Below are 22,956 nucleotides of genomic sequence, written 5' to 3'. Positions count from 1 at the left end.
GATCTCTTCAACGAAAATCGCGCACACGGAGTACCCAGCACACGGAAATTCCGCCCACTTCGAGAATTTCTTCTCTTGTAAAATATATCATCATGACGCTCTACGTAAGTACGTATGTTATATTTGCCTTTGTTCAATGTGTCCCTGGTATAATGAAACACCACTTTTGTAAGATTTTTAATCACTCAATGCTGGTAAAACACTTTTCAAAAAATTCATTACACAACGCTTAAATACAACGCATGAAAAATACAACAAATTTGTTGCTTTTGATCACGTACGCCACTCCGCGCAAAACGAAGCGCATCACTAGCATCGGACGTGAATTATGATATTTTTGCATTACTTTCTACAACTCTTCTTCTGTAAAATGCACTAACAAAATCGCTTTTGTCGTATGTAAATTTATGAGGTGTCCTTGTCAATTTTGCATGCAAATGACATTTTTTTTATATACCCTGGGGTAGAGGTAGGGCTTCCAAGCCGGCTTAAACCGAAACCGAAAAGCCGGCTTTTTGACCATTTTTCAAAAAACCGAAAACCGGCTTTTTGGCTCGATCAACCGGCTTTTTAAGGTTTTCTTTGACTAATGCTTTTTTCCTCAAAATTAACAATTATGAATTTCAAATTTCTATGAAAGATCAAAATAAATGTATATATCTAAACTCTCTTAGTTAAAAGGCGTATACTTCTTGGAACATAAAAAAAGGTACTTAGCGGTTTCTTTGAGATTTGTAATGGATGAAGATAAAATATTATTGGAAATATGTAGTTTCAATGACCTACCCAACTTCAGGTAGAAAACATTATTATCGTGTTTGTGATATGCCATTTCTAACGAAATTTGCAACGGTTTGTAAAGCTTTTGGAATTTTAAGCTAAAACAGATGCGTAAAAACAACTCAACTTAATATCTATTCACGATTTCACAATTATAGTTTTTCTGCGAGGTTACACATTATTTTTTTCATAATATATTATTGCTAGTAGCTTATTTAAATCATTTAATTATTTGTGCGTATTTAGGATTTGCCATTTTACGGCTGTGATATTGATATGCATATGTACATATACATATGACAAATTGTGTTATTTGTAATAATAATATATAATAATGATCTTATGAAAGTTAATAATGTTTATAACTCAATTTAATTTATAAAAAAACTATCTTTCTGCATAATATAATACAAATTTACATTTTTTTTTTCGATTTAAAAATTTTTGACTTAAAAAAATCTTAATTTTTTCAAACCGGTGAAAGCCGGCCAACCGGCTTTTTATTTATAAAAACACCGAAAACCGGCTTTTTCTTTCGGGCGGTTTTTTGGAACCCCTAGGTAGAGGTTACAAATAAAACGAATTCGGATATGACCAACCTGTGATTTTATCTGCGTATTTATTAAATTCGATAATGTCGCACATATAAACGTTCATGAGAGCATTTTAGATACACGCTTGAGCGCTTAGCGCAAAAGTTCTACTTCCGGTTGTCGAATTTTGTTTTTATTACTACTTGATATCACAATGCATATTATAACCATATTAGTGTTGTGCCCGATGAAATGGTAAACGGACTACTAGTCATGTAAACCAATCACAGGACAACCGGTCGCTCTAGATCGGTCACGCGTGATCACCCGTCACACTAAAACTGGTCACGAGAAAACTGGTCACACCCTAAAATCGGTGTGACCGATCTGGAGCGACCGGTTATCCTGTGACCGGTTCACATTTGACTAGTAATCACCGAACCCGATGAAATATCATCGCATGTGTTATGGCATATTAAGTTATTAAATAAAAAATAAATGTGTCGGTCCTGTGTTCGATCCGCACTTTTTAAATATATTTATATTTAATTGTTTAATATGAAAAAAGGGTAAAACTACCTACCTACCTACATATAAACAATAGAAAAATTAATTAATTAATTAAATATATTTTCAATAGATGGCGCTAAACGCTCTGAGATTATTGCCCTAGACCAAGATTCGCAAGCCCGTCTTCATGGCTTCTGCTATTCATATCTAAAATGTACGCGTATACGTATACATGTATTGACGTATTTACCGGCCAAGAGTATCAAATAAATTTATTCGCATTTATGAAATTATCATGTAGATATGGCCGACAATTTCAATACAGTAATTATTTTCGAAAACGCATTTAAAACTTATTGAAAAAATTGATTTAGCGCTGAATTGTCGTTGCGCTGAATAGTCCATGCGCTGAATTGTCGTTGCGCTGAGTTTTTTATGCCGAAAGGTCGGCGCTAAGTTGGTTTGCGCTGATTTGTCGTGCCACCGTACGTCACACTTAAAATACTGCCAACAAAATTTACGAATAATACGAGCATAATAACAGATCAAGAAAAAACTTCTATATATACTGTTTACTACCAATTTTTTCTCTAGGGCAATCATCTCAGAGCGTTTAGCGCCATCTATTGAAAATATATTTAATTAATTAATTTATTTTTTCTATTGTTTATATGTAGGTAGGTAGGTAGATAGTTTTACCCTTTTTTCATATTAAACAATTAAATATAAATATATTTAAAAAGTGCGGATCGAAAATTTTAGATGTTTCTTGGTATTAAGCTAAAGCTTTTAGATATGAAATTTCAGTTTCAATACACTGAAAGGTACCGGAAAAAAAACTCAAAAACCTCGAAATTCTTGAGTAAAAATACTACTTCCGGTTTAGATAAAAATACTAATGTATGAAACTTTTTATACCTATTACATAGGAAAAAAATTCAGTCAATCCGTTGAGTGGCTTAGGAGATAGTTGAACCTAAAATCTTATGTAAAAAAAAAATAGGATACTTATAAGGAGAGGTACCACTTCCGGTTAATTTAAAAATTTGATAAAAATTTACGTCGTATCGATAAGCATTTCAGTGAATGATACTAAGTTTTAGTTCCATAGGACTAATGGTGTTCAAAAAATCTCCAAAATACACCGACACATATGCACACGATTTTTTTTCTAAACCATGAAAACGTGATCAGCAGAGATCGGAGGACAATTTTCTTTTGCCCACAAAAAATGGTTCACTATTGTCAATTACTATTGTCAACCTTTTTTTTGCTCTTGCTTTGTAGAACAATAGTAATTGAATTAGCACTGATCTCTGGTTATCAGTGATCGATTCTGAGTTCGAATCAGTTAAAATCTTGAGTTAAAATTTTCGCATGATAAAACTTCATCTATTGTTTCTACGTATAGACATATGTAGATAAATTAAATGTACTAGTGAAAAAAAATTGAATACTCACAAATTTCGATCCATGCCTCAGTGCTGAATTATCTTGGAAGACGGGACCCTCTATAATTATATGTTAGGCCTTGTAATGTGGGGATAATGCCTTCGTTGACATTTTTTTTATATGTCTGAGTATTATGTTTATGGTCCCATCCAGCATAATTTAAGACCATTCCGTGCAATTGTCCCCCACGCCATAACATTACGGCGAATTTTTAGCGGCCAGCGCTTTGCAAGATTTTTAAAACGTTTGCCAGATCTTCTTCATAGTGTAGGTCTCTGTTACCGAGAGTTGGCGCGAACAAATGCGCTTGTGTAGTGCCTGTGAATAGGTGTATAGCATGCTGTCACACTGAATTCAATAATAAAAAGAAGCTCTCGGCAACAGACCTGTAGCACTATCTCGTCTGGTCCAATCAAATTTAACTTTGATTCCTTGGATAAATTCAATCTAGAACAGTCCAATGAGTTTAACTCATTTTCTTTCGTGAGAAGAGATTTTGTGCAGGGCACCACGATAATAAGCCTAGCACATTTAATTTATATGGACTATTTTAGGACTTCTAAGTGCTAGGATTGTTGCATCCCATTCGTAAGGAAAAGAATGGCTTTCTTCCCATAGAGCTACGATTTTTGTTTTGTTGGCGATCGACAAAAACTTTATCTTTTCATTTATAAAAGTTTTTGAGAATAAAAGGTTGGATTGTGTTGAAGATTTTTGCAAAAAATTATAAAGATAATTCCTAGAAGATAAGCCGCAATCTAGTAATCAATGAAGAGCTTCAAGTTGATGCCTGATGCTTTTCGCTTTGCGCGGCGTGTATGCAACATTTGAAGTTATAACTAGGGATTGCAATTTACCGTAAATTTTAATTTACCGGTAAACGGTAAAAAAGTCCCATTACCGGTTTACCAGTTATTAGCCGTAAATAAAAAAAAGCTTAGATTATCTCACTGTTACTAATCCTGAAAATGTTAATCTAGATTAAATTGTAAATAATTAAAAATAAATCTTAGGTGAATTATTTCACAATATGTAAATACATAAAGTCCATTCGCAATAATTAATAATTATAATCAGAGCTTATTTTTTCAAAAAATGCTACCGGAACTGCCTTGTCAAGTTTTTTTTACTTAACATATTATATTTTAATAATAACACTGAGCAACAAAAAAAAATACCAGAGCGGAGACTAGCCAATCTTTACTAAGTGTGACCCACTGAATTCGAATATGATATTGATTTTTGTTGGTGGGTGATCTTTTACGAGATATGAGCGTTTAAAAAAATCCGCGATTTTTACAGTTTTTTGGCTTTTGCGGTCTTTTACTCAAAATTTAGGATTGCTACGCTCAAAGTGAGTATTGGAATCAATAGTCAGATATTTTTCCTATTAGTTAGTCTCCGCTCTGGTAACTCAAAAACGTGATTTTTTGTTGCTCAGTGTAATTATAGCAGTTTTTTTTATATGCCGAATTTTTCCATTTTGATGAATTATATCAATATGGATTGTCATAATGTGCGGGGAACATTGTTTCATCTAATTTATTGCCTTCGAAACATGTAAAATACCATTAAAAAAGGTGCCGAAACCCCGTTCCACCGCGTTACATGACAAAAAAAGCCCTGATCATAAACAACCGCCTGATCACATTTATTAAGACTTGGTTGGTTTGTGTTGCCACACTTAAGCATGCATTAGTGTAGCCACTCTTATGAAGGCATCAGTGGTGCTATAAGAGAACTGTCAAACTGACAGAAGCCTTGCTACTCGCTACAATTATTATTACGAGTATTATTATTACGGGTATTATTATTACGGGTATTATTATTACGGGTATTATTATTACGGGTATTATTATTACGGGTATTATTATTACAACGAGTATAAGTATTACAAAATGAGTATAATTATTACGAGTATAAGTATTACAAAACGAGTATAATTATTATTACTTATTACAGCGAGTACGTGTTACCACTGTACAACACTTCAAGACCTATGACGATAGAGAAAAATATGATGAGCTTACTTAAGCTTTGCATACTTTTTCTTCACCTGTTTATCTACTTAATTAGATACAAAATTATTTTCGGTAATTACTGGTATATTTTCCAATTATTAATATGTAAATTTTCAACCGGTAATTACCGATGGCGAAATTTTGGCGATAAAATCGGTAAACCGGCAATGCAATCTCTAGCTATGACATCTAGTTTAACTAATAAAAAATAGAATATTCCGCGGAATATTCTGTGCGTGCTTTTCAGTGTTTGGAATTTTCGAGTGCTTAGTAATCTGTGTGCGCGATTTTCGTGGCAGTGGTGTTCGTGGAAGCGATCATCATGTGCGATATAGTCCGTTTACCGTTTAAAGACAATGCATGTGATGTCGATGAGCTAACTGAGCTCGCCACCAGTCCCGGACTTCGTGGATTGCTGGAGGAAGCCGTACCCCGGCACAGTTCCCGGAGGGAACTGTGCCTGTCTCTCCAGTTGGCACATATCCGTCTCCATTCGTCGTGATGGTTCCACTTCCAGTGCTTCCGGCACTGGTCCTCGTCACGGCTACTTTGCTCGATGGAGCTGAAAAACATCATCAATCAATCACTCAAAAGCTGTGCAGGTCATACATAAATCTTTGCATACTGTGTATTCTTACTCTTGATTGGCAAAAACTTCCCTTTGGACTTAAATTGAAGATCTAACAGACAGAATACTGATATTATGGATAAGTGGAATTTTAGGACTTCGGTATGAAAACTCACAATCTTGATATTTCACAATTGAACCGTTTACACGGAACGGAAAAACGATTGTTCGCTTCGACCATGCAAATTGTGAGTTTTGATACCAAGCTCCTCATTTTATCTGTTCGATAAAATAATGGTTAGACACCACTGAAAATTAACGACAAAAATAAAATTTTCTACAATTATATGTACATATATTAAAAAGCCTTTTAAAAGAAAAAAAGGCTGAATTTAAAATTTAAATGGTTATAATGAGGTCGTTATGACATATGTAAATAAATTGATAAAGAATACATTGAACGTATACAGTTTAGCCAGCAGCGAAGCGTGGTGGTTGCGTTAATGCTAACCACCGAGAAGTTGCCGGGTTCAATCCCTTGGGTTGGGTTGAATTGATCCGAGTACTATCTGTACCGCTGCTGGTCGGATTTGGATATTTGTGACTCCAAATCGATTGTTTCCTATTAGTTTGCCAATTTATCTGATTTTATTGTTGAAACGGTTCATCAGCAAATTGGCAAAAACCATCCTACCCACCATGTCACCACTATTTCAATAAATTTATAAATGTATAAGTTTAATACCATAGATGTAGCTCAGGGGTAACTCAATAACGGCATCCTGGGAAAAATATATAATTGGGTCCATCGGCTATGCCCCATTTCCCAAGGATTTTTAACACTTTATAGGTAACTAGTGGTTTTATCCGGCTTCGCACGGTATTTCTAATAAAAACCGCTTAAACATGGCTAATCTAATAGTAAACATTCCTGTGTTTTTTTTATTCCGGAACTGAAAAAGGAATCCGTATTCGGAACTGAAACAGTAATCAGGATCTGAAACTGAAACAGGATTACGGATACGGAACTGAAAAAGGATCCTGGATATGGAACTTAAACAGGATTCCGGATCCGGAACTGAAACAGTAATCGGGATCTGGAACTGAAACAGGATTCCAGATACGGAACTGAAAAAGGAATCGGGATCTGGAACTGAAAAAGTAATCGAAATCGAAAGCAGAATCGATGTCGTCGTCATAGAAATTTCATATCATTTCGTCATAGAAATCGATATCGTCGTCATAGAAATTTCATATCATTTCGTCATAGAATCGATATCGTCGTCATAGATTTGTTTTCGATGCTCCCACCCAAACCTTACCTAGTTACAAAGTCTCTTTCGAAATTATATATTAGATGTGAGTAATAAATCATTATTTTGTGCAAAAAATATGTACTTGAATAATATGCTAAAATACCAAATTATTGATTTGGATCTTTGAATTACTAGTTGTAGGTACATGAACATTCATAAAGAATTTATGGGAACATAAATGATCCTGAATAATCGTTTAAAAAGTAAACTCATTAAAAATTTAGTTTGATCCAGACAGACATTCAATTTTATATTTATTTATAAATAAAAATTAAACTTTTTGATAATGGAGTTAATGGAACATATGCAGTCGTGTATTATTTGGTATCATAAAAAATTACATTTTGCCGTCCATTTACACGTAGGTGTGTACTGAAAATATTTCCGTTTAAAATATGCAATGATACCTTGCGGACGTTTAGTCGTCGTCGGATGGGGATCGCTGAGCGTCGGCTGCAAAAACTTTCTACCTTGACTTCCAGAGCTATCCGATCTGCAAACCGCATTAGTGGATCATTTAAAAATAGCATTTAAGATGATTAGCGGCGATTATCAGAAATTATATACCTGCTGAGACCCTGCGTGGTGGTCGACACAGTTGGTCCGGGCTTTTTCACCCGCAGTCCTGGACGTATATTAATAGACAACGGAGGCTCTGTGTGAAACCCAGTCATGACGCTCGTAGTAGACGGATTCTCCGGATGAGGAATGTTTTCGACAGTGACCTAGAATGAGATTTAGATTCGTACATATTATATAATACGGATTTTAATTGGAAACAATTAGTTGATAAGTTGTATCTTGAAAATAAACACTTTAATTGAAGGGTAAATACTTACTACCTAATGTATAATACATATTTACATATTATAAAAGCAAACTACATACATATATAGATAGTATAGAAACTCTTATATACATACATAGTTTGCTTTTATGATAAGTATGTGTTTGATTACTTTATTCGCAGATTCACTACTCGTCATTATGGCCTGGTCTTCGGCTTCCAGAGCGTTCTGTATATCGTTGGTGGCACGTAAACCTGCCATAAGACTAGACTGTTGTTTCGACGTTGCTCTTATTTTCTTCAAGCATCCTTCTAACCAGGTTCTAATCGTTTGCTTGGCCACTTCTTCCTCTATTATGTATTCGAATTCTTCCCTGGCCAACAACTCTTCGAGTTGGAGCGCTTTGCGTATGTCCACCGAACGATACGACAGCATGCTAAAATGAAACAATGATCAATGCACTATTTATCAGTTTATTACTGGAGATTATTTCTCGTATCTTACTTGATGACGTCGTGGAAGGTCACGTCTTCCCCGTTATGAAGCTTTTCCAATTCATAGCACATGTACTTGAATAGCAACCTGTCCTTTTGCGGATCGCACTCTAATCGGCCTTTCAGAAGTCTAAGAATGAATTTCACCTACGAATAAGTTAGGTAATGTATACTGTGGTTAAGAAAGTGAACTATTCACCAGATTTAGCTACACGGACTTACTCTTCTCACTGGTATTACTCCTCTTTGATGAATATCAACGATATTCCAAGTATTTTGAAAGTTCCTAATATCAGCGTACGACAGCAAGGCGTCTTCTTCATTCGAATAAAACAGTGAAAAGTTCTCCATGATAATAGCTGCAGAATAATAATGAACATTGTTGTACACACATCAATTTTACTTAGTATTAGCCCTTTGAGTGCTGACGTTTTTTCTGTTGAAAGCTCGCCACGCTGAAAATTTGGCCAACATTTCCAACTAGAATTATTTAGAAATTTAATAGGAAGCAGGTGTAAAAATTGTACTTAATACAAACAAACCCTAGATAACTACCGCTGAGGATTTTGAGTTTTGTAAATGTGTGTTCAGACTCTCTAATATATCTTGCAACAATATAAAATAAACGAAAGAAGTCTATTAATGAATGAATTTTTCCAAAACTAGTTCAATCTTCTTCATTGATGTTTAAATGTATGTAATGCTCATAATCTAAATGTCAAGTCACAATCTAAAATACTCGCGGTTAGGGATTTCTATCGGGAAATTCTGCTGTTCCATGTTCCATGTTCCATGTTCAATTCATTTTTTTCAATGCTACCTGGAAAAGCTTAGCGGGTAGTATTCTTGTTTTCTTTGTACATGCTTAAAATGCAAAATGTTTTTCAGGCCCATGGACTTGTTGGCAAAACGCCGATCGGCGTTGGTCAGCATTCAAAGGGCTAAAATTGAAAATTCGACTAACCCACAAGAAGATTCAGCACAATGTAAGTTATGATAACGTAAAACGTGCAGAAGTATATGAGTGAAGCGGTGAAATTTCCACAGTCCGTCTCCCAATAGTTGTCCCTTGGGGTGCAATACGGTGGTGCAACCATGCAATCGTGCATAATCTTGTTCCAATCTTCTCCAGTGACGATACGAAAAAGCATAGCGACGCCATGAACAGCCGTGTTGAAATTCGCTCGGCTGAAATTAGACTGAAACTTATAGAAAATTGCATACCATATATGTATATGTAGATATGAGCCGTTATATTTAAAAGTGGCAAAAGTCCACTTTTCTTCATTTCGAGAAATATTTCACAAAATATCATATATAATATATATATATATAATATCGCTATTCTGCGTATCTGTGTGTGTATATGTATATGTGTATACTGTGTGTGTATATATAAATGTATATGTGTATCTGCGATAACGCTCGCCGTACTATAATAGTCGTTTCGATTCGACATAAATATGTACGTCACAGCTAAAACACTGGCAACAAAATGTACGAATATAATAAATGAAAAAACTTCTATATATACTGTTTGCTACCAATGTTTTTTCTAGGCAAGTCTCTGAGCATTTAGCGCTATCTATTGAAAAATTTTGTAATTAATTAATTCATTAATCAATTTTTCTATTAGTGTTTTATATTGTTTATATGTAGGTAGGTAGGTGGGTAGTTTTTACCCTTTTTTTCATATTAAATTAAATATATTTAAAAGGTATTTGAAAAAAATACGACTGCGTCCGAATCGAACAAAGCGGTACGCGACGATTGGGCGCCCAGGACGATCGGTCGACCAGTGTTACTCGCCATTGCGTCAACTGGACGACGAGACTAGTGGGCACTGCGTCAATTGGGCGCCCGTCGCACTGGGCGATCGTCGACTGGGTGACCTGGGCGACCGCCGACTCGGCCCGCTGGTGAAGTGGTCGCCAAGCTTACGTAAACTCTGCGTTTTGCAAGGAACGACCGCGACCGTCTCCGTTATAGGAATTTCCGATGCACTGACAAATATTCTACCTACATACATATGCTTTATACCGCTTTATTTTTCGTTTCAGTTTTACCAATTTTTCGTAACAACACGAATCATACTATTAATTTTTTTCGCTATATTATATTACATTTGCTGGAATTTTATATTAAACGTACTTTTATAAATACATGTGTGGCACCTTTTCACAAAAAATAATTGTAAGATGACAAATCATATGTACCTACATATTCTCCAAAATAATTTAAAAGAAAAATGATCGATTGAATCTTTCGCGCAGTGCTTTTAGTTTGTTTTCAAATGGACACACTTTTTTTCTTTTAAATGTTATATTTCAGTTTTATCAATTGGATAAATTCACACTCTATTCTCAATTTTCTCAACACTGTATTAGTTATACATAATTACAAAATATTTTCTAGTAGCGATTCTCAAAGTTTTCAAGATTATATTTTTTTTCAATGATGAAATACGTTTACGAAAAAAAAGCGCATACTTAAATTCGTTCGCGGAGCTCAAATAATTTTTTTCGGCTTTTCCCATAATTAAATTATTACATCGTTTACGATTCGCAGAGGCAATTCTCGAAAAAATTAGCTTTTTAAAGCAATTTTAAACATCTCCCGTTCTATGGTTATTGTTGAAAATTACACTGAGCCACAAAAAATCACGTTTTTTAGTTACCAGAGCGGAGACTACCCAATCTTTAATAACTTTGACCCACTGAATTCGAATATGATATTGATTTTTGCTGGTTGGTGATCGTTTACGAGATATGAGCGTTTAAAAAAATGCGCGATTTTTACAGTTTTTTGGCTTTTGCGGTCTTTAACTCAAAACCTAGTATTGCTGTGCTCAAAGTGAGTATTGGAATCAATAGTCAGATGTTTTTCCTATTGATTGTGATTTTGCATTGCTTTAAAATACTTATAATTAATTGTCTAGCGAATTTTAAAAGTCAAAAATATATTTTCTTTACGTACGGATTTTTTCTCCGTGCTATTTTGCATTTATTTGGCAATTTTTTTATTTCACCTCGTTTATAAGGATTGGTTTTCTATTTCAATATTTTTTATTTTTATCTAAACGTACTAACTCGAGCGGTAATTGCAATATAAATGATTTCGTTTTTGTTGCTCAGTGTTATTATAGTCACATTAAAATCTATATGATAGTTTATAGTAATTAAGGCTCATTTCGTTTATCAATAATTTAATAAGGTATAATTTTACTAATTAATATCTTTCGCTTTTGTAAATTCGAAACATACATACATATGTATAACGAATTATGTTTACATCTATAACTGTCATCCAGCGCTCATCTGTTCATCTAATGTATAATTTCTTTAATAATATTTTATACGTATAAAATATTACAAAGACCTTTGTAATATTTTATACGTATAAAGTATGCGCTTTTTTTTCGTAAACGTATTTCATCATTGAAAAAAAATATAATCTTGAAAACTTTGAGAATCGCTACTAGAAAATATTTTGTAATTATGTATAACTAATACAGTGTTGAGAAAATTGAGAATAGAGTGTGAATTTATCCAATTGATAAAACTGAAATATAACATTTAAAAGAAAAAAAGTGTGTCCATTTGAAAACAAACTAAAAGCACTGCGCGAAAGATTCAATCGATCATTTTTCTTTTAAATTATTTTGGAGAATATGTAGGTACATATGATTTGTCATCTTACAATTATTTTTTGTGAAAAGGTGCCACACATGTATTTATAAAAGTACGTTTAATATAAAATTCCAGCAAATGTAATATAATATAGCGAAAAAAATTAATAGTATGATTCGTGTTGTTACGAAAAATTGGTAAAACTGAAACGAAAAATAAAGCGGTATAAAGCATATGTATGTAGGTAGAATATTTGTCAGTGCATCGGAAATTCCTATAACGGAGACGGTCGCGGTCGTTCCTTGCAAAACGCAGAGTTTACGTAAGCTTGGCGACCACTTCACCAGCGGGCCGAGTCGGCGGTCGCCCAGTCGACGATCGCCCAGTGCGACGGGCGCCCAATTGATGCAGTGCCCACTAGTCTCGTCGTCCAGTTGACGCAGTGGCGAGTAACACTGGTCGACCGATCGTCCTGGGGGCCCAATTGACCGTGTCCCGAACAAAGCACTGACATATTTCTTTTAATTTTTTTTATTTAATAACTTAATATGCCATAACTACGGTGACCATATTTTTTGGAGAAAATAAAGGACATTTAAGGAATCAGTTAAGATTTTGAATTTTTAAATAATATTTATTGTACATTATTGAAATTTAAAAGACATTTACCACTCGAATTAGTACGTTTGGATAAAAAAAATATTGAGATTCAACACCAATCCTTATAAACATGTAATAAATTAGCGAAATAAACTCATTACATCATGGAAAAAAAATGTGTAAAAAAAAGTATATTTTTGACTTTTAAAATTCGCTAAATATTCATTCATAAGTATTGAAAAATCACAATCAATAGGAAAAACACCCGACTATTGATGATACTACTCACTTTTGTCATAGCACTGCTAGATTTTGACTGTAAAAATTGTGCATTTTTTTTAACCTTTGAAGGACGGAGCGTCGAGATCGAACGAGTGTCCCTAACCGGGGTCGAGTAAAACCCCAGTATTTTTTTAATCAAAATACAGCTTTTCTCAATACAAATTGGCTCAATATGTATCTTATTAATAATTTTATACATCAACATAAAAAAGTTTTAGTCCTATAGCATGTTTTTGACTATTTTTGTATTAAAAGATAACGACAAGCATCAACATGCAAACGCACATAGGTAAGGCCAACAGGCGACTGCATGACTCAATAGCCACGCGCCAAAAGAGACGAAAACAATAGCTTACGAAAATATAGCTGTCTCTTTCTCTCGCATTGATTCATCAATCAATGAGAATATGCAAGCTAACAGTAAAAAATGTAACTTATCGCTACCGACTTTAAATCATACTTTGGAACGTAGAAATGTATAAATGTATTTTTTTACCCCTTTTTTAAATCATACAAAATTTATTGTCGTTCATTCTAAGAATACAAGAAATATAGGGTGTATAGCTTTGAAAACCACATACATAGTTATTACGAAAAACGTAAAAATTGGGGCACTTGCATACCCCACTTCGGTGAGGCAGGGTTAAACGTTTATATCTCATAAATAGACACCGGATAGTCACAGTGCTATCCATTGTTCCATTGTTGTAAATCCTTTGTAAAAAAGGTTCGGCAAACCTTTAACAATGCATTTACAACCTTTGAACAATATGCAGCACCTTCTGGGTCCAGTGACTACTCATAACCAAAAAGAAACCTACAAAAATCATTGTCATATTCGAATTAAGGTGGATCAATCTTAGTAAAGATTGATGTCTCCACTCCGGTAATTTTTTTTTGTTGTTCAATGTAATCAATAGATTTGATAAAATCTACAAATTGCATTGCATGTTACAAAATAAAAGACAAAAGGGCAAATTTATAAAATAAATAAATCTAAAGGACAGGACACTGTAGCCATAACCCATGCAATGATATTTTATCGGGAACAACACTAGTTAAATATAATGCTTTACGTTTAACAATATTAAAAAATACAAATTAAAAGAAGTGAATTAAGTGAAACAGAAATAGTGTTTTTGAAACTAAAAATTGAACTATTGCCACTTTCAAATTTAACGGCGCATATGTAGGATGTGAGCCAGCGTACAGACCGTCCGATTCCTTCGCCGTATTTGACGTTGCCGAAGACTATCGTGCCGGCCAAGGCATAGAAGAATACCAACAAGAACATTCCGAATATGATGAAGAACGATTTGCACACGGATACGCCGACGGTCAGCATCAGCATTTTGAGAGTGGTGTGCTTTCCGGTGATGGTGAAGAATCGCAATATGACCACCATGAACCCGATGAAGTATGACAGGTCATTCTGAAATGTGAAATGTGTTAGTAATTGATCATAAATACTCGATAGTATTCAACTCAGATCACATTCGATTAGTAAAACACTATGGATTTTGGCCAACAACTGGAGCATTTCACAAAGATTGACTGAATCAAATGTACCTTCAACATGCAATGTATGAATATCCACATGCATCCAGCAACGGTAACCAACAGGTCGTAGCGGTTACGTCTGCTTTGCCAATAGCCTCTTGGAGTGAATGCGATATTCTTCAGCACAACCTCAGCTACAAATACTAACGTTAAAAGAGCAGAAGTCAATGCAAGCCATTCCGTGTGCGGCGCTTCTTTGATCCACTGAATAACAAAATAAACACATTTTCTTACTATCCTTACATCCAAAATGTATAAACAATTGAAAATTCACAAATTATATCATATATGTATATATCGCTATTCTGTCTGTGTGTCTGTCTGTCTGAGATAACGCTCGCCGTACTATAATAGTCGTTTCGATTTGACATACATATTATTTTTTACATAGATATATACCAGGAAGGCTTGACAGGAAGACCCCAATGCGCCTTCCTGGACAATTAATTACAAACAATGCAGCATGTTTTATTACATAAATCACTGAATTTCGCGAAGAACACGAAATTAACAAATAATTCATTAATCCATTGAGACATCTATGGATTTTTAGATCTGTACATACTTTTTTACAATTTGTGTATATGTACATTAATATAGAAAATTTGTGACAGCAGGTAGGATGATTTTTTTGCCAATTTTAAGGAACCGTTTCAATAATGATCAGATACAATTGGCAAACTCTGATAAGAAACGATCGGCTTGGACTCACAAACATCCAAGTCTAACCAGCAGTATATTAAAGATCAGCCCGGGATCGAATCCAATAATCTCTTGGTGCTAAACATAAACGCAACCACTGAGCTATACTGCTGGTTAAACGTATATATAACAAAAGAAAAAAACTTCTATATATACTATTTGCTACCAATGTTTCCTCTTGGCAGAGAATTTACCACCATGTATTGAAAATTTATTTAATTAATTAATTTTTCTATCGCTGTTATATATTGTTTATATATAGGTAGGTAGTTTTTACAATTTTTTTCATATTAAACAATTAAATATAAATATATTTAAAAGGTATTTGAAAAAAATTCGACCGCGTGGGATCGAACACATGACTGACGACACATTTGTTTAATTTTTTATTTATTTAATAACTTAATATGCCAACACTCATCATCGGGTACAACACTAGTGAATTATATAAAGCAATGCACACATGTATAAAACATATTATATATTATATAACGCAAATGCCAGTTTTGATCACACAAGTCAATAAAATCGCACAGCAATCTATGAAATAAGCATAATTGGAATACTAACAGTAACGGCAAGTAACGAGCTATTCAGCAGTACTGCAATTGCAATACAACGTTTAAATGCAATGTGTTGAGTGATGTCATAGGCCGCGGCTCTAAATCTTCGTCCGTCGGGTCTCGGAGGCAAATGCAGCGGCTGAGCGATCTTCAACCTCTTCTTCAGATCGCACCTGTGGAAACAGATTGAATAACTTGTAGGTCCGACTCTGTGTGTGGATATTTGTGTGGGCTTTCATAGATATTAACCATCGACGTTGATCGACAGTCAGGAGTGCGGTCCCTTTGTTTTCAGAATAATTTGCAATCACCACGCCGACGAACAGTGTCAGACCAATCATACAACCAAGGAATATGTAAACGTGAATGTAAATGGCGTGAACCTGAAAATGTATAAATAACATTTATTAAAACAAAATAAAATTGCCTTTCGGCATAGTCAGCATATAATATGAAATTGAGTTATATGAAGATGTATTAGGCCCTAACGGGGATATTCTGAAACTAAGCAAGTGTCATCGGTGATGTAAACAATTTAAAAATGGAATAGGAACATCCAAGGAGATCGCACGAAAAGAAGAGCTTAAAAATTAGACGATGATATCCCGACGTCAATGGTGGAATCAGATCCTCGTCAAACCATTGAGGAATTATCATTAAAGATTGACTGTCCATGGTCCATAGTTCAGGATCATCTTCGTCGCATAGGAAAATTGCACAGACAGGGAATTTGGGAAAAAAATTTTGATTACTTTTCGGTCCTCCTAATACATATATGAAGTTAATCAAGAACAGTGTTTTACACTATTTTCAACAGTAAATGAATCGTTTGTGTAATTAATGAATTTTTAATGTATGCCGAAACACATGAAGATTCTACAGACCGGTCCCAAAGCTTTGATCAGCACATCTCTGACATCCAACCAGCCCTTGAAAGACAACACCTCGAACAGTGCCAGCATGGCATCACCGATATTGTCAAAATTGAACCGACGAGGATTCGCCCTGCAGATACAACACCATATATATATATATAATAATATCAAATCGAATACTTTCACATGTACAAACATTCGATGTATTAATTTACCACACTCTCGGTACGAGCATAGATGGGTACGTCTCGTTGCCAACGGCCTGCAGTTTCATCTTGGTAACGAACACACGTCTTATGAACACTCCGACGCAGTTTTCCCTCTTGATCACCACTGGATCGTTGCAACGGGCCAATCTGAAATTTCACATTTGATTTAAAAACTACCTATCGTATTCGTAATCCATACATACAATCATATGCAGTGTCCTCATCCGGTGGATTTCCAAAGGTTTCTGGAACCCCTTTGTTAAAAATGAAAAATTTTTTAACATGAAAAAATAGCGTAAGTCCAATAGTGACGTATTCTTGGGATATTGGAGAATCTAGAACAGGGTTGCCAGATTTCCAAAATCACAGATCGGAACATTCACTATTTCGAAAGATCAAAAATAAAACAAGAAGCTTAAGAATTAATGAAGGAATTAAGAAAAAAATAGTCACTTAATAATTCACAGGAATCATAGTTATTAAAATATATTGGATACAATTACATTTTGTTTTAAATGCATCATTACAATCGCATTAATTCAGTTTCTACGGTTTTTAATACTAAGCTGTTTCTCTCCTTTCTCCGGGTTGCACTCATTAGACTAAATATTCTTTCGCAAATTGCAATGGAATGTAGAATTGAGAGGATGTGGTCCACAATTTTATACAAATTATTGCAAGTGGAATGATCTTTAAAAAATATTATCCATTTCTCATACATTGTTTTTTTCTCGTTTGCTTCAGTAAAAATTTGTTTAATAAACAGACATCTTCGTATAGAAGGTCAACATTTCAAATAATTTTGTTAATTCTTCAATTGAAGAAAATTCGATTTTTATGTTTGGTTTAAGGACAAGACTTTAATGAATTGAAATTTGTTACTTTTGAAGTCAAACCATTTCTTTTTACGTACATTTTTGTACATATATAAATTTTGTGAAGTCGGAATTTTCATAGGCAATGTGGGACTGCGGAAAACAGGAGGAAGATAGACGAAAAACATCATGGCTAAAGAATCTTCGGCAGTGGTACGGCCTCAGCACCCGAGCACTATTCCGAGCAGCAATGGACAAAATAAGAATGGGACATCTAGTTGCCGACGTTCTAGGAGGACATGGCACAAGAAGAAGAAGAATGTGGGACTCGGGACAGTCCCGCTCAAATAGGGACGTCTGGCAACCCCGATCTAGGACCTTATTTTCTCGAATGTTCACTTGTTCATTAATTACTCTTGGATGTAGTATATATTTAAGCCCAAATTTATGATAAATTTAAATACCTTCCGCCATACAGTTGTACTCCATAGCTGGCGAATATGAACATTAGTAAAATTAGGAGAGTTGATACCTGAAATGATGAGATTTATTTTATAAATTGTTAATATGGATCTAAATTTTTGTTCAGAATGGATGGTTTACTAATAGGATTTCTTTGAAGCCGCGGCACAATTCGTACACGACTTTTCGCATGTGAGGCACCAATGTGAATATACGAAGGGGTCGTACGCAGCGTAAGACCATTAGGAACTGGGCTAAGGAGCCCGAAGGTACTTTGACGGGCATCCACCATAAAAATGTTAACGAAACCTTATGAAATAAAGCAAAAAATGTACAGTCGAACTTGCTTAATACGAAAAAGGATGTAGTGAAAAGCTCAAAATACATTACCACATATATAAACACGTCTAATGCTGATGCAGCATCTTTTAAATAGGCTTTCGGTGTGAAAAATAATCCATCGGCTAATATCTTAAGCGCTAGTTCCAAGCTCATAAATATAACAAAGCCGTACTCTGCCACCTGTCGAATATTATAACACCCGATACAATAAGTTCAGTATCACTATACTAAGCAGTTGTTGTTCAAACATTCTAAATTTTAATGTTATATTTGCTTAGTTTAAAGTTTAGACCTTTTCAAAAATGTGTTACTGTTTGAAAATCGTCATAGTAATAGATATTGTATGTACATATGTACATATATACATAGGGTTGCCAGATTTCTTCCAAGTTTAACTGGGAAAATCAACAATCTTAGTTTTTTCCTCGCCCCGAGATTTTGGCTCGCATGGGCTGCCATGTATGTAGCTTCTATTTAATTTTTAATTTATATTACATAAGAAAATAAAATCAACAAACTTTAACATTAATTATTTATTAATTAGAACAAGAACAGTCAAATATAGACATAGGAATAAAAACAATTTTAAACATCAATTTGTATGTATATTTTTCATTAGATTTGGCCTTCTGAAAGAATACTTTATTTTTAAGTACATAACCATACATTTGATAACAATTTAAATCATAGTTTTCAATGCAATGTATGTAGAATACTTTTAACTATAGAAAGTCTATTTCTTTCACCAGTCCATTGAATCTCCAATAACAAGAATATTCTCTCCACGTTACAATTATGCCCTAGTATTGTCATTCTCTTTTTAATATATTTTTTAAACAAATATGTATATAATATATAATATAAACTAGCAGAATATATTAGTGGTTAGCATATAATGCTTTGAGCAAAGTGGGTTCAAAACCCACTGGTTTCTGCTGGCCAGACCTTGAATTGTCTAAAATGCTGCAAATTTACAAATTTGACCATGGATGTATCTGTGAATGTTAATTGATATGTATTTAAATACTTTGTATGATACTAATAACACTTGTATCAAATGCACAATGTTTCTGCCCAGGAAGGCGCATTGAGGCTACCAGTTAGGCCTTCATGGTATAAATAAAAAAATATATATGCGTCATTTGTTAGAATATTTTTCGTATTTAAATATTCAATTGATTTTCCAATATCTGGCCATTCTGGTATTTTTTCCAAGCTCAAGAAAACACAGAATATACTTTTAATGGTATTGTTCATTGTTTCAAATAATCTATCAACGTTTCATAAAACGTTGCTACTTTACTAAATCCCTCAATTTGTCCTTTTGAAATTATTCCATTTACTTTGTATTTATTTAACATCGATTTAACTTGGATGGGTAAAAATTGAACTTTCGAATTTTACATTAATATACTATAATATATGGACTATGTAGACAGACGAAAATGCTTAAAAAGTATGCATATAATAAAAACATTTGAAAACTGGGTCTTTTGGGCGTCCCGAAAAGACACAAGGCTTAAAACCGGTAACAATCCCGATTAATCGGGACGCCTGGCAACCCTATACATATATGATTTGTGTATTTGGTTTTTAATAATACATAATTTAAATTTTATACTTACTAATAACTTACAGTAATGATATGTGTTAGATACGTTTTATATTACTTGTAATGCAGGATTTTCCATGACTCGATAAGAAGGGGTTTCAAACATCATCGAGACGCAGGATAGGGTCGTCACAAATATCATAACCCAATCCAAGTACGTCACTAATCCCAAGAAATTGCTGTAAATGAAAAAAAAGATGTATATTTTATGTACATATAATTATATTATTGTCAAATAATGAATATTGTGAAATGAAGGATATATACTGGAGAGTTTTGTAGTGGACTTTTCGTTCCTTTCCAGTGAGCGGATCTTTGAGCCGAGCGTCATATCTGGCATATACTGCGCCTTGACACACTTTACGAAACTTGGACTCCCTTGGAACTGCTAATAAAGGAGTATCAAAAAGTGGATGATTTTCCCGTAAATCTTCTTCTCTTTGATTTCTATCATAAAGAAAATATTTAATATATTACCAGAAAAATGTTTATATATATGTATATATTTTTAAATTTATTTAAAATACACGGGGAATCCGGCAAAGCCGATATACCCAAAGGGTTTGACTTATACAAATAATAAAATAAAAACAAAAATATTCAAAAAAGTAAACATAAAAAAAAAGAAAAAAAAATAAAATACAAAAAAAAGAAAATACCTAGAATGGTAACATAGATATATATTTTTTTATACATCTAATATATAATTTTGTAAGAGACTTTGTATGAAACTATGTAATTATGTAAGGTTGGGGTGGGAGCATCGAAAACAAATCAAAGTTTCTTTGATGATGATATCGATATTGTTGAATATTATTTTTTTCGATTCAAATCAATTTAATAAAAAAACAAATGAATGTTTACTATTAGACAAGGGCGGATCCAAGGGGGGTGCCCTGGGTGCCATAGCACCCACCTTGGACGATATGTTATTCATTATTTTTACAAATATATTTTAGTTCGGAGTTCGAGTTTCATTGTTATTGCTAGAGTACGGATAGCCAAGGTGCCGCTCATTGTTCCATTGTTGTAAATGCTTTGTAAAAAAGGTTCGGCAAACCTTTAACAATGAATTTACAACATTTGAACAATTAAGGGCACCTTGGCTATCCGGGCTTTAGTTATTGCATACTGCAACAAGACCCTTTGCCTAGGCGCACACTTGCGAAGGATAATACAAGATTCTATCTTAAGAGTATCTCATAATTTATGGCTTTTAGCAAAAAAAAAGGTTTTTTTGAAATCTGTGCTATTGCTATTGGTATATTTTACTTGGAAAACAACAAAAAACATTGCACGTGTTACTTGACTTTCTACAAAGTCTGACAAAAATGAATCTCTTCATAGCTAGTCTCGATACGACTTTGTAAGCAATCGGTCGAAAGTTGTAAACAGTTGTATAAATTCAATATCGTTTGAATATTTGGTTTCCTATTTATAAAATACTAGCTGTATTACCCGGCTTCGCTCAGTATTTATAATATAAACCGCTTAAACGTGAGTAATCTAATAGTAAACATTTTATTAAAAAAAAATAAAAAAAAATCTAAATTTTCTATATCTATATGTATTTATAATATAAACCGCTTAAACATGACTAATCTAATAGTAAACATTTTATTAAAAAAAAAAAATTTAAATTAAAAAATAAAAAAAATAAAAAAGCCTATTAGGGCTTTGCCCCTCCGCGCCCCCATGATTAAATGCCGTCTAGGGCTTCGCCCCCCTTAGCTAATGTATTTTAGGGCTTCGCCCCTCCGCGCCCCCATGATTAAATGCCGTCTAGGGCTTCGCCCCCATATCAGTTGCCTTTTAGGGCTTCGCCCCTCCGCGTCCCTGCGCCCCCTTCGGGGCCCCATGCGGCTGAGCCCCATAAGACTGCGCCCCCTTCGGGGCCCCATGCGGCTGAGCTCCATAAGGCAGCGCCCCATAAGGCTGCGGCCCATAAGGCTGCGTCCCCTTCGGGGCCCCATAAGGCTGCGGCCCCTTCGGGGCCCCACGAAACTACACCCCTCGCGCCCCCGCGGGGGTGAATCCATTGAATCGAAAAAAAGGGAATCGGTGCCTATGAATCGAATGACGTCACCGATCTACGGACGACGAACGAAGGATACATACATACATATATACATTTCACATTTCAGGTATTGTTTCCTAACGCATGCGCGCTTTATGTGTTCATGCGTTGTTGTTTATTTTGTACTTGGTTATGTACAGTGGTTTTTTTTAATAGAACAGTGATATGCGGTTGTTAAATCGGCGCCTATGAATCGAAAAAAATATAAACCGAATCACGTGTTCGATGACGTCACCGATCTACGGACGACGAACGAAGGATACATATATGCATACATACATACAGTGGCGGACTGGCCATACAAGCGAACATGCCCGATGGCATGTGGGCCCCACTATCAGTAAAATTAAATAACTTTTTAACTATTTCACGCGTGTAAAAATTTATAGGATATTGCACTTTGGGACCTAAAGTTTGGGTATTTCAACAAAACAAATTTCTTACGATATACACAAACAACTAATACCTGCTTTAACAGCCCAAGGATCGGTTAACTTTTTTTATTAGGCTCGAAATGTAAGTTTCAACATTTGCGTGGGCCCTTTTGCTGGGCCCATTTCTAACCTCAATATTATGTATATACCAATACCTATATAACAACTACCTACTGAAATAAAAATGGGAATAAACAAATTTCCGTGAATAATATAAACTGAATTGCTTAAAACAATTTTGATAGGACGATTCATCATCAACCAGCGATTTAAATTTACTTCATACTTTCAAAATAACATTTGATTATACTTCGACGATATAGTAAGATTTA

At 34.4% G+C, this 22,956-nt stretch overlaps 2 protein-coding genes across 2 annotated transcripts in view; one reads left to right on the top strand and one right to left on the bottom strand.

The window, feature by feature from the left end:
• LOC143922338 (uncharacterized) overlaps positions 1-22,956 on the top strand; it is a 186,979-nt gene continuing 164,023 nt past the window's right edge. Inside the window, exon 1 of the mRNA XM_077445562.1 lies at positions 1-104. The gene's annotated coding sequence lies outside the window, so the exon portion shown is untranslated. The remainder of the gene's footprint in view (positions 105-22,956) is intronic.
• The window catches only part of na (sodium leak channel non-selective protein na), a 94,514-nt gene continuing 77,201 nt past the window's right edge, over positions 5,644-22,956 (bottom strand). Inside the window, exons 16-33 of the mRNA XM_077445563.1 lie at positions 20,381-20,560; positions 20,172-20,292; positions 18,550-18,681; positions 18,301-18,468; positions 18,162-18,229; positions 16,889-17,029; positions 16,683-16,803; positions 16,048-16,181; positions 15,806-15,971; positions 14,543-14,737; positions 14,188-14,405; positions 9,427-9,650; positions 8,685-8,821; positions 8,473-8,609; positions 8,140-8,404; positions 7,748-7,905; positions 7,588-7,694; positions 5,644-5,858 (exon numbers count right to left, since the gene is read on the bottom strand). Coding sequence (XP_077301689.1) covers positions 5,644-5,858; positions 7,588-7,694; positions 7,748-7,905; positions 8,140-8,404; positions 8,473-8,609; positions 8,685-8,821; positions 9,427-9,650; positions 14,188-14,405; positions 14,543-14,737; positions 15,806-15,971; positions 16,048-16,181; positions 16,683-16,803; positions 16,889-17,029; positions 18,162-18,229; positions 18,301-18,468; positions 18,550-18,681; positions 20,172-20,292; positions 20,381-20,560 — 2,887 coding nt within the window. The remainder of the gene's footprint in view (positions 5,859-7,587; positions 7,695-7,747; positions 7,906-8,139; positions 8,405-8,472; positions 8,610-8,684; positions 8,822-9,426; positions 9,651-14,187; positions 14,406-14,542; positions 14,738-15,805; positions 15,972-16,047; positions 16,182-16,682; positions 16,804-16,888; positions 17,030-18,161; positions 18,230-18,300; positions 18,469-18,549; positions 18,682-20,171; positions 20,293-20,380; positions 20,561-22,956) is intronic.

The sequence above is a fragment of the Arctopsyche grandis genome, chromosome 2 (genome assembly GCF_051622035.1).
Source record: "Arctopsyche grandis isolate Sample6627 chromosome 2, ASM5162203v2, whole genome shotgun sequence".
In the NCBI taxonomy this organism is placed as follows: Eukaryota; Metazoa; Arthropoda; class Insecta; order Trichoptera; family Hydropsychidae; genus Arctopsyche; species Arctopsyche grandis.
This window is presented reverse-complemented; position numbering and strand designations above follow the sequence as displayed.